This window comes from Eschscholzia californica, unplaced genomic scaffold (genome assembly GCF_041429995.1).
Source record: "Eschscholzia californica isolate CP2 unplaced genomic scaffold, dmEscCali1.0.p SCAF_4, whole genome shotgun sequence".
In the NCBI taxonomy this organism is placed as follows: domain Eukaryota; kingdom Viridiplantae; phylum Streptophyta; class Magnoliopsida; order Ranunculales; family Papaveraceae; genus Eschscholzia; species Eschscholzia californica.
In genome coordinates this window covers 46,242,718-46,257,086 of record NW_028238461.1, presented here as the reverse complement: position 1 = coordinate 46,257,086, position 14,369 = coordinate 46,242,718, and the positions used below count along the sequence as shown (strand labels likewise).

Sequence of the window (14,369 nt, the reverse complement as noted above, 5' to 3'; positions counted from 1 at the left end):
TTTAGTTGTATGTGTGAAGTTTGCACATGATAGATCTGTATAGAAAAAAAACTTGTACAAGTTGGTACATAGTTTGCCCTGACTTGTATAGGTTTTGTCAGTTTCAAGGATTGTTCAAAGAGCTAAAATGCAAATTCCTACGTAGTTTGTATTGACATATTTCCTTAGCCAATAACTTTAGAAAATTAGGTTTTATGCCTAACATGAGATTAAGAGGTCCGATGATAACATGTATATCTCTCCACTGTCAAGATTTGAAGAGTATGCGCCGAAACGAAGTTACAAAGTATTATATGAAGATGAGAGCTTTCTTGGTCTAAATTTAGAAGAGGTGAATAAAACTTTATTAAGGGGAAGATCTTGAGTTTTAGTATGTAAGCAATTAAGTGGAAGTTCTTTGCACTTTCTCTCACTAAAAACTAAACAGTTAAGAGTGTCGTAAAACTTCCAACAGAAAGAGTTGAAGGACCAATGAGCCACAAGAAATTTGAAACTCCCTTCCGTTTTACCACGTCATCAATCTGACATGTTACAAATTAGACATGCAGGGCTGCCATGTGTAAGTGACCACGTGAGGTTAACGTAAACTGGGCCAACTTTCTTCCGTAATCCTTCAAGGACCAATGCACAAAAAACGTTAGGGTTCGTTTGGTAGATGAAATTTGCTATGCTGTATAATTTTTGGTTGGATTTGATATCTTCCAAAATGGGCAGAAAAAAATATGATTACCACGAATAACATTCTCGATCTAAGATGAATGCTAGTAATTGGTTCGGAGAGGATAAAGAGAGGCAGACGTAATTGTACTTGTAAATCATTGAGTTTATGATTCAAAGAGAGTCAATAGAAAACATAATCAAACCTCTAGAGTTGTAATTTTCGCTTTCATAAAAGAATCTTATTCTACTTTTTTTTTTTGATGAAGTAAATCTTATTCTACTTAAAATGTGATTCAAACATATTTTTAAAATGCGAATGTGGGGTAAAGGATATCCATTCCTATATGCAAAAATTTGTTTTCGAGTCTTATTCACAACTTGACTTAAAAATGATGGTATCGACGAGTTCTTAAAATATTAATAATTTAAATATCAGAACTACTATTTGGGTCGTAAATACAATGACTAAGATTCTAAATCAAATTTTAGGTTGTTATAGTATTCCCATTCAATACTATTATAATTTAATTGTTTGGTAATATTCTGAAAAGATTTACCACTCTTTGTGATTCCTTGAACCGTATGAACAACTCTGATATCTCGTGTTTTAAGATATAAAATATTTGGAATTCTAAAATCTACTTATCAAATTAATAAAATAGATATCACAAGTTACAATTCTGTTTAGGTTTTGAACTCATAATTTTCCCCTAGAAATACGATTATATGGATTCTTATATTGTTTATCAATATACAAATAAAAGCACGATCTCACTATACAAATAAAAGCATATATATTCTTCCATTATTCCGTATCCATCTTAGGCAAACGGTACCTAAATTATCTAACACCCAAAATAACTCAGTTGCCTAGAGTCATATCATTATCTATTACCAGACACGCCCACGTGTCCTCATGTCGTCGTAGGACCCATAACCCACGGCTTAGATTTAGATGGACTTTTCTCCAAAATTCACTTTTACTCTCTACTCTTATTTTATTCAGATAAATTCTACTCATCTCTCCATTTTGGTCCCTCCACCAGCACTCCGCCGATGTGGCAACATATCACTTGAGTGTGGAGCAACTGGAGAGAGAATTGTGAGAAAATATACTCCATTAATATGTTGCCACATCGGCAGAGGGCTGGGGGAGGGACCAAAATGGAGGGATGAATAAATTTTTTCTTTTATTCAGCCCCTACTTGCATCAGTAACCGGCATATCCGGTGAAAGAAACCACTGAAAAAGTTTTTCTCTCTCTAACTTCTAATGAGAAATTAATTTTCTCCTCATATTATATATAAGTCATTATCTTACACTCTTCAACCTTACACAATTTTAGATAGCAGCAACCTTCTTCTTCTAGAGAGAGAGATGCGTTTGGCATGAAAGTTTGCTTACGTGCCGATTTTTTTTTTCTTATAACTAACACTCAGTGCGTAAAGTAGCAACAACCCTTCTTTTATTGTGATGAACAGAATTCTACCGGAGATGTTACACTGTTTACAGACTTCCACCGGAAATGGTACGGATATAACTGTTCTTGAAAGACAACAAGCTCGCCAAAAATGGCAGCAACAAAATCAAAACCAACAATCTCCTCAAGAACTTGAACAACAAAGCTATTTTAATGATACCCATTTCAATAATTTCTTACAATTACCTTCAATTACTTCTAATTTTAATTTCAGTTTCCTCACCAACAACAACAACAACAACTGTGACGATTCTATGATGATCAGAGAATCTACTGACTGTACAATCAAAACTGATCCAAATTTCGGTAATGGGTGGCCAGAGTTTGGGAAATATCAAGTACCCAGAATTGATTTCGGTGTGGAAAATAGTACAGGTACTGGATGTGGTATTAATTCAGTGGAAATGGAAAATTCCTCAATTTCAAGGACTTTCAGTTGTCCTCCGGTGGTGGGAAATGTAATTCCAGAAGTGGGTAATGTTGCAGTGATGGTGACGGAAGAGATAAGTAGAGACATGGGTTCATCGGAAAAAATGGTTTCCAAGGTGGGAAGAGAAAAATTGAAGAAGAGAAAGGCAGATAAAGAACAAAACCCAAAGGTCTGTAACTGTTAATTTACAAGTTTCTCTGTTTTTTTCTTGTTTGTAATTTTCTACTTGTTTCCTTGAATTTTGTGTTTATATCATCAATCTTTATCATCTTACTATGTTCTTAATTGGTTCTAACTCAGAAGATTTTTCCAATTTCAAAATCAAATATAGGTAGATTTAGCAGAAGATCAAATAAGAGAGAAGAAAATCAAATTGGATACAGAGGAAGTTGAATCAAAGATCACCCATGAACAGAAAAATACCAAGATCAGAGAAACATCTGGGGAATCATCTAAAGAGAATTCAAAGATATCTGAAGTTCAGAAACAGGATTATATCCATGTTCGAGCTCGTCGAGGCCAAGCTACAGATAGCCACAGTTTAGCTGAAAGGGTAAGTCTTTTTTTTGTGTTACTTATGATGAAGATGAATTTTTTTGAAATAATCTGATTTCTTGTTTGAGATTTTGATCAATTTTGTGTTTGGACTTGTTTGTGTAGGTAAGAAGGGAAAAGATTAGTGAGAGAATGAAATATTTACAAGATTTAGTCCCTGGGTGTAACAAGATCACAGGCAAGGCTGGAATGCTTGATGAAATTATCAATTATGTTCAATCTCTTCAAAAACAAGTTGAGGTAAAGAATGATATAACACAAAGTCACTAAATGGTTATTAACATTAGATTTCTAAACCAACACAGGGTTTAGATTGCAAGTGTGTATAGTCATCTCATAAAAGAGCTAGGGCTAGCTGGTCAGGCGAATCCAACCAGCGGCCCTATACTTATTGTGAGACGTTTGTATGTACAAACGGGCTATAATTTTTCGAAACAATTCTTTTTGATCCCTAGTTGTTAGATATAATCATATAATTCTCTTGTTACTCTTTATAAATTTTCTGATCGTGTCGCCTTTTATATGTTCTACTACAGTTTTTATCTATGAAACTTGCTACTGTTAATCCGAGACTTGACTTCAACATCGATAATTTCTTCACCAAAGATGTAAGTATGATTAGAAGTTATTGTTTTCATCTAGACATTTTACTTGAATATTTGTTAGTATAATTTGTTAGGTGAATTAAGTAATAATTAACTTTTTTTGATCAAATCATAATTGGGTATTATAGATGCTTTTGGCTTGCAATGGCATTTCTCCTCCTGTTGGGATATCACAAGAAATGGCTAACTGCCCTGCCTACCTTCCATTCAACCCACTTCAAGAAATGGTATCATCTTGTGGATTGGATATGGCAGCTCTCCGAAGAACCTTAAGCGCACCAGTGACTGCACCACCGGCTACCATCCTAGACACTTCATGCTTCGCCGTAATTTGTTCTTAACTTAATTCATATACGTACATACAAATACATGTATATATATGACTAATTCCCAACTTGTAGCTTCCAACTTTTCACAGTAGATAGAACTTTTGGCTTCTAAAACTAACAATTTTGTGAGTGGTCTGGTAAGTCTGTTTTTCTCTTTCAAATCTTGCTCGTTTGTCTCTCTAATCTTTCACTCTCCTTCCCATTTTCATGAAAAATGATAAAGAAAGGAGAGGTGCAATAGAAAAGACAAAAAGGCGAATAACAAAGAGAAAAATAGACTTAACAGTCTACTCATAAAAAGTTGTTAGTTTTGGGGCCAAAAAATCTATTTCGGGTTAAATCAGAAAGCTAGTAAGAAATTGCGGCCTATTAGGAAGTTAGACAAATATATATTAAAATAAAATCTTAGTTGATCAAGGTTAATTTGTTATTGTCTTTCTTAATTTGGGTTCGCAATTACATTACAGCAGGAGCAACCCTCTTTACCTTGGGAGACTGATCTTCAAAACCTTTACAGTATGGAGGATTTTCATCTTCAAGGAAGAACCCCAACTGGATTCCCACATCAATCATTTACAGGTAAAAGATTAGGAATAAAGTTATTGTAAATTTAAGAAATGGAGATCTTAGAGAACCCCACATATATATTAACATGATTAACAACCCCAAGTAACATTAAAGTTAATTTTTAAGCTTAATTACTTCCTATATAGGGCCCATTGTTATTTTTTTTAATTTTTTTTTTTTTGAAAACCAAGAAAGTAACTTCTAATATTTCTACCTTCATTATTGTTCTACCACACCAAAAGTGAATTTGACCTATAAACATCTCTTTAATCACAATGCATAGTTTCATATTTAGCTTAGTGCTACAATTACTCCAAATTTGGCTAAAAGCGTAATTGACACAATCTATAGCACTGATTCTAAATCGCTTAATATTTAAAAAAATTGATTGTTTGTCAAGCCACTATCCCGACTGTTTTTAAAAATAGTGAGTAAGAGTATGCCGTTAAGATGATGTCACATCACTTTCGTGGTGACTTTGTGTGCAAGTTTAGCATTTTCCATCGTATTGACATAAATTCTAAAATGCCCCTGTGAGTTTGTTGAAATCTATTTGAGATGGATCCAAATTCCACCTTCGCCTAATTTTCTTTCCACATCAGATTGTTTTTAAAATAACTTATTGTTTATGTTTTTTTTTTTTTTGCTGCAGGATCCTTGGATGTAATCAATAATTTAAAGATGGAGATGTAAATGTTGGATATTTTTAGCAGAGATCTCTTTGGAGTTATTAGTAGAGTTATTACACTGAATTACTGATCAAATGTTGTATTCTATTTCTTCTTTTTCTTTTAAGTACAATTTGGTATATATGTTTGTGTATATGGTCCCAATATAGTAATTATAATGTTGCCCTAATTAACCATTAAACTAGCCTATGCTTTTGTTTTATTAAGATAATAATGATAGGGAAGCAAATAATAGTGTTCTCATTATTTGATCCATATTGGTGTCTATTTTCACTTTTAAAACTTTCAACTTCTTAATCAATTCATTCTGACCAATTTGAATATTCTTCCTCAAGGAAAGGGTGTTTTAGGATTACCATAAAGAGTGTGACTAAACGAATACTATGCCCAAAGTCACCTCAAAGGTGGAGTGTGGCCGGCTCTCATTGATCCGACCATGTGGAGCGTGAAAAGACCGATCAATGGGAGTTGGCGACAAGACCGATCAATGGGAGTTGGCGACATTAGCCTTCCGCTTGTGGTTAGTCCAATTTTAAGACAAATAGCAGCGCTAATAGAAGAAAAATGAAGTTCAAAATAAAGTTTAAACAAAAAAGGGTTATTTCTCAAATAGCCCCCAACTTTGAGACCATCTTGTCTAGCCCCCTACTTTATAAAAAATACCCAGATGATCTCTTTTTTCAGTTACCGTTATAACTCCATTAACTAGTCATCACCTCTCTCTCCTCCATCTCATCATCTCTCACTGCCACCTCATCGTCTTCACCGACGACCTTCAAACAATTTTTTTTCCTCTCTCCTCCCTCTCTCACTCTCTCTATTTTTTTTTTAACTCTCCTCTCTCTATAGATCTGGTGAACTAGATCTAGATCTGCGAACAGACCTTGAAGACCAGTGAAGAAGGTCTGTTCGCAGATCTAGAGGAGAGTTAATTTTTTTTTTTTAGAGAAAGAGAGAGGAATTTTTTTTTTTGTTTGTTTGAAGGTCGCTGGCCGACGACCTTCGCCGGTGAAGACCATGAGGTGGCGAGAAGGTGAGGTGGCAGAGAGAGGTGATGACTAGTTAACGGAGTTATAACGGTAACTGAAAAAGGGAGTCATCTGGGTATTTTTGATAAAGGGGCTAAGCAGGAAGCTGGTCACAAAGTTGGGTGCTATTTGGGAAATAACCTAACCAACAATGGTTTAAAATCAAACTTTCAAACAAAACAACAACCAGTACATGGATATGTAAACCATTATCACTTTTCATATGGTTCTATATAAGACATCTTATCAATTTCAAATGAGTGTAAATGTGGAAACTACTGAGTGCCTATCTCAACATATTTATTCAGAACTCCATAATAAAACGACTATTAGTTGAATTGTAACACATACAAAATCTATCTAATGGTCTATAGTGTAGAATTTTTTGCTTGAATAGTGAGAGTCCATAAAAAGACCAACAAATAGTCTACAATTTCAGAATGAGAGAGAGGACCACAGGGAGAAAAGGCTGATGGGGATGTAGTTAGAGAGAAAGAGAGATAGAGAAGAATAAGAAAGGGACTTACAAGGCCCAGGCCATTTAGGTTAAGTGTCACAAAGATATAGTAGTGGCTCTGTTGGATGAGGTCAAGGGTCATTCAACCCCTAAGAGAACCACTCAACTTCCCCAACCACTGGGACAATACCCTTGAGAAGGACATTCCACTCCATATTATTTTCTCCACATCCCCATCTATCCCCACACAACTTGCAAATACTTATGTTTTCCATTTAGAGTAGGAAGTTCTTGCTGACCCTAACTCTCTCTGGTCCAATGAGAATTTCTTTTCTTATACAAAAAGACTTAAAGGTGCAAACAACTAACTGTTTAGTTGGTTGTGTGTCCCTCTAAAATACCCGGAGGTCATACATTCGAGTTACTTGGGAGCATCATTTACCTCAAAATTGCTGTCATATGATTTATAGGTGTACATAAAATAAAAGTGTTTACGAATGGCCTTTAAGGTTTTCTCCACCTTTCTCTATGACCTTTAAGAGGGCCAAAGTACCATTGTTGAGACGGTCTATGATCTTATTTCGCCTTCATAATGTATCAATTTCTTACTGTGTAATAATGTAATTAATCTTGAGAGTTGTCTTTCTATATCTTAGTAATAAGTAATAATTATTTCAACAAAAATAAATAAATAATAGTATATAGTGATTATTCACTTGGAATCATATGATTCTAAAAAAAAGTATAATTTAGACAAGACTATAGTGTAATAGAGTTCTTATACTTTCTCTTTCTGAAGCAGTACTAAAACGATAAGTCTTTAATTTCGCTTTCAAAATAAATCTCCTATGTCTAAAATCATAATGCAAGAAGAAAGCAACTCCTCAGGGTGCGCCTTTGTGGGGGTAACTCAATGAGATGGACCCGCTCGAAAAAAAAAAAAAAAAAAATGTTCCTTCTCTGCAACTTCCTCCTCAAAGGGACCTTGGATTTTGATTGGCATCTTCTTTTAATTGTATTTCATAATATTATTATTTTTGATGGAGAAATGTTAGGACCCATCAAATCCAAATTGGAAAGACAAGATCTCTAAAGATTCCTTTCTTTTTCTTTCCTGGAGTGGGAAAATATCATCAAAGAAAGTTGTTGCTGCTGTGGAATTGATGTGGATAATGATTTTCCTTTTTATCCTTTTATCGAAATCATTTTATTTTCTTCTGCAGATTGAGTCGTTTTTGCGAAAATCTAGCCGAAACAAAATCAAAAGAAAAAAAAAGAACTATTATTTTTCTTGCAAAAATTGGATAGCTCTTCCCAAATCAATGTGAAAATAAAAAGGCCTAAAGCTAAATATTACTCCATAATACTAGTTTAGCAACAGCTAAATGATTTGAAAAGAACTGATTATATTTGGACTGAAATTTCATAGTCCCACTCTCGAGAGATACTTTTCGGTTCACCTGTCAAATTAGTAAAATAGAAAGATGGTCTCTTTATTTCGAAGCTAATATATGTGTGGGTATGTTTTATGCCAGTGTGCAAATCCTTTCTAACATATAAAAATCATTTCTAAGATGTTCCAAAGATAGGTATCAGAGTATCTCATGTTTAATATGAGTAAGGAAATTGTATTCTTTTAGTTGTTTTAAGACGTAGTAAAAGTAGACGAGTATTTAATTTTAAAAGACACTATGCACAAAAGTTCTGTGCACACATGGGAGCGGTGCACAACTGCACTTACTTAGTAATTCATTACCATTGGATAGTTTGTTTGTGTAAAAGCTTTAGTGATGGTTAAAAGACTCGATCCCTGTACGCCTTTATTCACTCCTACTGAAGAGACTAGAATTTGAATCTTAACATCTCGATAAAGGATATATTTGAGTATGAGAACAATTAGGGGATCTTTTAGAGATCCAACCTTCAATTGGGTCCACTTGAAAGTGGGTATATGTTTTCGAGTTGGCAACTATATCTCATATAGAGTTTCACAAACTGGAATTTTGATTCTGAGACCCATCAAAATCACTAAGCATGTTAGGAAGCCCAAATAGATCTGAATTGAAATTATTAATTTGGGCTTATAAATGGGTTGGGTGAGCCACACACTAGAATTAATGGGTTGGGTTAGCCACACACTAAAAGATCAACACCCTATGATTCCAACAGTCTCAGGGCATCTCTAGTGAGAGAAGATTCGATCTTTAGGAACAATGAGTATCTCAATGATGACATAAGTAGTTATTTCAGAGATCTTCAAGATGACATTTACACAACTAAAATATTTTATACTTGTGGAGAAGTGGATTGAAGATCCATAGTAACTAGAGAACATATATTTGCCACATAGAAGAATAACATAAATCTTAGACACATAAAAACAATAGATTATGTTTCGAGTTTTACATTGGAGATGTTTTAAGGGGGCTTTTGGTATAGGGACACGGTTATATAGTATTGGGACTTTTTCCAAATGCAACTTTTTTATGATTTATGTCCCTTTTCTAATTTGGTAGAAGGACATTGATTTTAAGGATTAAAATAAACAAATAAATATTTATAGGGATTCAAAGCTAATTAAAAAAATAACAATAAAATGTTTTGTGTCTTTGTTCATCTTTTAGGTATCATTTAAACCCTAAAAACTCCACCACAAAACCCTACTTTTACCTTTTATACAACAAATAATCAACACTAATAACCACCATAGCCTTGTTTATTCTTTATTTAAAGTGTTTAATATGTCTCAAGACATAGATGATGTTTTATTAATAAAATATGATATTTCATGGAAGGAAGATGATGATTCATTAATAGAAGATGATGTATCATTAATACAAGATGGTTTTTCTCAATCTAGTAAAATAACACAATCAAGTAGTAATAATGGTAGTGAAGGCTTGTTGCAAGAGGTAAGAAGAATACTTATTTGACATTTAATTGAAGAAAATCGAATTTTAGGTTTTCTCTTCGTTGCCAAATTTCGAGCATTTTTTTAATTGGTGAAGATGACCTTTTTCGGCTACAATGATCGAAATTACTGACTATATTTGTTAGCAAAAAGATTTCAAAATTTCGGCGGCGAAATAGTTTATAAATTTCGACCACAATGGTCGAAATTCTGCTATATTGATCAAATTTTTTTCTTCTACGAATGTTGTTTGTACTAATTCATTTATTTTACTTTATGTAACCCTTTATCTGCGACGAAGGTGAAAGGTTCGAAGAAGTTCACCCTTCCCTTTTAGACCTGATATGACCAATTTTTTTCTTCTAGGGTCTTTTTTTTCTTTTCAAAATGATTTTAGGTTTTTAAGTTATTGCTGAATTGTTAATATTTGACAAGGCTTTGTAAATAAATAAAAGATGTTTTGATGGACTTGTTTATAAATTAATGTCTACTTACTAAAAGTGCCAATGTCCCTTTAAAATTAATGTCCCAATACATCTAAGCAAGGTCCCTATACCAAAAGCCTTTAAGGGTGACACAAAACTGAGAGACGGGGTCAACAGTTGGTAACCCAAGTGGTTCCAAGGTGTTGACATAAACTCCAGAAATCCCTGGAGGTCCCAGGTTCGAATCCCAGAGAAGGTGGAATCTTTGGTTATTTGAATTGGGATTATTAGGGTGTAAATAATGTTGTTGGGCTTTAGGCCATGTCTTGTTGAGCTATAGGCCCGGTTCTGTTAGTGTTTGAGTGGGCGGTTATCGAGCTTATCACATCTATGATGTATCAAGTGCCAAATGTAACGACATACGTAGATCGTAGTCGACTTCCAAAAAAAAAAAAAAAAAAAAAAACTGAGAGACGGGCTCATAGACTGGAAACCATTGAATAAAAAGGAAAAAAAGAAAGAGTTAATTCCTATATGGCCCCCTACTTTGTGACCAGCTTCCTTTATGGCCCCCTTTTTTTCGTAAATTCAAATATGGCCCCCTTTTTTGATGTAATTGTCCTAACTACCCTTCTTAATTCTAAATTTAAAACATTTAAAAAAACTTATTTCCAGCTCACCCCTCTCTCTCTCTCCACCTCATCTCTCTCTACAACTCACCCCTCATATCATTCATCTTTGATCAACTTCATTTTCAAGTTCAGTTCGTTTAGCAAATCTACCTTTAATTCTTGGTCTTGTTTCAGCATAAGCTTTCCTTGATGCATAACGAATTGTTTTCTCAAATTTTTTGTTCTTCCTTTTCTCTCTGTATCTTAAAACCCTAGCTTCTCTGTCTAAACTAGACAATTGTGTTACTTGCTGATTTCCATTATTCGCTACCGCCGAATTAAAGTTCGTCACAAATGGATTTGATATATCCGCCATTGAATTACAGTTTCCACCATCTGGTACAACTCCAACATCTAAAGAAGAAGATGAAACCTGAAACTCAAAATCAAAATCAAAATCCAAAATTAGTATTACTAACTTTTTAAAATCGAAATTTAACAAATTTTGAGATCGATCTGGAAATTACTTACACTTTGACTAAGAGATTGAGTGTTATAACTGTAAGAAGGTTTAGATCTGGAGAAATCAAACTCGATACAGTTATTATTATTATTAGAGTTAATTCCTATTTGGCCCCCTACTTTGTGACCAGCTTCCTTTATGGCCCCCTTTTTTGCGTAAATTCAAATATGGCCCCCTTTTCTTAACACCGTCAGTCAACTTTTATGGTTAGTTTTTTTGTTTCCATTATTACCCTTGTTTATAAAAGAGATTTTGGAAATTCAAATTTGACCCCCTTAAAAAATGGGTTAATTCTCAAAAAATTTAAGTTGTTTAGAAAAAAATTAGGGATCAAAACAGAATTTCTTTTAAAAATACCAAACACACATCTCTCACCTCCATGTCATCACCAATCTGCCCACGTCATCACTCACCTGCCACCTCACCATCTTCTCCGGCAATGGTCGCCGGTCGGCAAAAATTCCGGCGACCATTTTTTTTTTCTTCTTCTTCTTCTTCTCTCTTCTTCATCTCTCTTCTTCTTCTTCTTTCTCTCTCTTCTTTCTCTTTCTTCTTTATTCTCTCTCTCCCTCCTTTCTACTCTCTTTCTCTCTCTCTCTAATGCTCCGGCGAAGGGGTCCTCCCCTTCGCCGGAGCACTGGTTTCCAGAAGAAACCGGCCTGTTTTCGTCTGGAAACCAGGCCAGGTCGTCTGGTTTGGAAACCAGACGAGATCTGGTCCAGACGAGACCAGATATCGTCTGGTTTCAAGACCAGACGCGATCTCGTCTGGTTTCCAGACCAGACGAGATCGTCTGGTCTGGCCTGGTTTCCAGACGAAACCAGGCCGGTTTCGTCTGGAAACCAGTGCTCCGGCGAAGGGGTCCTCCCCTTCGCCGGAGCATTAGAGAGAGAGAGAGAAAAAAAAAAGAGAGTAGAAAGGAGGGAGAGAGAGGGAGAATAAAGAAGAAAGAGAAAGAAGAGAGAGAAAGAAGAAGAAGAAGAAGAAGAAAAGAAAAAAAAACAAAAAAAAAATGGTCGCCGGAATTTTCGCCGTCCGGCGACTATGGCCGGAGAAGATGATGAGGTGGCAGGGGAGTGATGACGTTGGCAGATTGGTGATGACATGGAGGTGAGAGAAGTGTGTTTGGTATTTTTACAAGAAATTCTGTTTTGACCCCTAATTTTTTTCTAAGCAACTTAAATTTTTTGAGAATCAACCCATTTTTTAAGGGGGTCAAATTTGAATTTCCAAAATCTCTTTTACAAACAAGGGTAATAATGGAAACAAAAAGATTAACCATAAAAGTTGACTGACGGTGTTAAGAAAAGGGGGTCATATTTGAATTTACGAAAAAAAAGGGGCCATAAAGGAAGCTGGTCACAAAGTAGGGGGCCAAATAGGAATTAACTCTTATTATTATTAGTCTCTGAAGAAATTTGATGAAACATAGAAATTTTGAAATTTGGAATTAAGAACAGGAGGAGCAAAATCAAGATCAAGATAAGGATCAATATCAGAAAAGAAATCATTATGATCACCAGTTGATTTCATCAGATCTGGAGTTTCTCCAACACCACCACCACCAATTATTCCTCCTGTTTCTGATGAGTCAATTAATAATTTATTATTATTAGGGTTTTGAAGTAACCAAGAAGCAGCTTCAATTTCTTCATCTTCATTAAAATCATCTTTAACAAGAAGATGATGATGATGATCAGGAACTAAGAAATTAACAGAAGATTTATTAGAACCAGATTTGAAAGCTAAAACGGCCGATTCATAAAAAGGAACAACAGGAAATCGTTCATGACGACGAGCTAATGGATTAGCAGAATGAATATCACAATCACAAGTAACACAAAGTGAAGCAACATCAGCTTTACAAGTAAATGAAGCTGGTGCTTGTTCACAAACTTCACACATCCAAACTCGTTCATGGCGAGAAGCTAATTTATTAGCTGTATGAATATTTGAATCGCAAGAAATACACAGAAAAGCTGAGTCAGCTCGGCAGAATAGTAAAGCTGATGCCGATTTACATGAATCACAGGCTTTTGCTGAGATACTCCATCCTCCTCCTCCTTTTCTGCACTTCTCTTCTTCCCTCACCATTTTTTTCTTCCCACTTTCTCTCTCTACTTTCTCTCTCTTCTTTTTTTCTTTGTGAAACTGTTGAGACGTGTAATAAAGTCTTCCATATCTTTATCTTCATCTTGAAAATGAAGTTGATCAAAGATTTTTAGAGAGAGAGATGAGAGAATTTTTTTTTTCTTTTTTTTCGGGAAGTCGACTTTAATCGGAGAAGATGAAGGTGAGTTGGAGAGAGAGAGGGGTGAGTTGGAGAGAGAGAGGTGAGTTGGAAAGAGAGGTGATGTGGAAATAGAGAGTTGACATGGAGAGAGATGTGTGGTGGAGAGGAAATGAGGTGGAATTATAATTTTATTTTTATTTTTAATTTTGAAAAAAGATTTAAAGGAAGGGTAGTTAGGACAATTACATCAAAAAAGGGGGTCATATTTGAATTTACGAAAAAAATGGGGCCATAAAGGAAGCTGGTCACAAAGTAGGGGGCCATATAGGAATTAACTCAAAAAGAAAAGCTCACCAATAGAAAAATTGAAGAGATAATGTAGATGTGCACAAGATTTTTTACTCTCACAAGCATATACTTGTCTTGACTATTGACTTAGACCAAACCAATTGTTGATCCCACGAAGTACGGAATAGCCGCAACGGAGGTACATTATCCATGCGTAAAACTCATGCGTGCCCATATCATTTTCCTACTATATATACGCCTCTCTCTCTCTCTCTCTCTTTATATATCATTTTGGTTGTTTGAGTTCGTCAGTTTGATTTGACAGTGTTAACACTTCAAACCTGATTTGCGTGCCTGTAACTAACTATCTAATAAATTTTCACCTCCGTTAACTTCCATGTATAGTCGAGCTATGAGTAGTTTTGACAATTTTTGAAACTAAGCTTTTCCTTTTTTAGTGATAAAAAAAACTTGGGTAGTTTTTTGAGTGATAATAACGATTGTTATGGAACTTGGTTCGATAGAAGGGAAGAATGATAATGTTGGAAGAATGATAATGTTGGAAGGATATCTAGAGC

General features: G+C 34.9%; 1 protein-coding gene and 1 pseudogene across 3 annotated transcripts; one reads left to right on the top strand and one right to left on the bottom strand.

Moving 5' to 3' along the window:
• Positions 1-1,879: 1,879 nt before the first annotated feature.
• LOC147545231 (transcription factor bHLH63-like) lies at positions 1,880-5,496 on the top strand. Of its 2 annotated transcripts, none has more exons than XM_086634134.1 (7): positions 1,880-2,739; positions 2,902-3,123; positions 3,231-3,365; positions 3,662-3,733; positions 3,859-4,056; positions 4,527-4,638; positions 5,279-5,496. In XM_086634134.1, exons 1-7 carry the CDS (start codon positions 2,134-2,136, stop codon positions 5,317-5,319), a joined length of 1,386 nt encoding a protein of 461 aa, XP_086490260.1. In that variant the 5' UTR covers positions 1,880-2,133; the 3' UTR covers positions 5,320-5,496. The 2 variants fall into 2 exon arrangements, with proteins under 2 accessions (XP_086490260.1, XP_086490259.1); XM_086634133.1 differs by having other exon boundaries at positions 1,883-2,739; positions 4,530-4,638.
• A 5,372-nt stretch (positions 5,497-10,868) lies between these two features.
• LOC147545230 (zinc finger protein CONSTANS-LIKE 4 pseudogene) lies at positions 10,869-13,427 on the bottom strand (annotated as a pseudogene). Its single transcript, XR_015223561.1, has 3 exons — positions 12,676-13,427; positions 11,279-11,364; positions 10,869-11,180 (listed from the first exon to the last, which is right to left on the bottom strand). The product of XR_015223561.1 is annotated as a zinc finger protein CONSTANS-LIKE 4 pseudogene (transcript).
• Between the last annotated feature and the right edge of the window lie 942 nt (positions 13,428-14,369).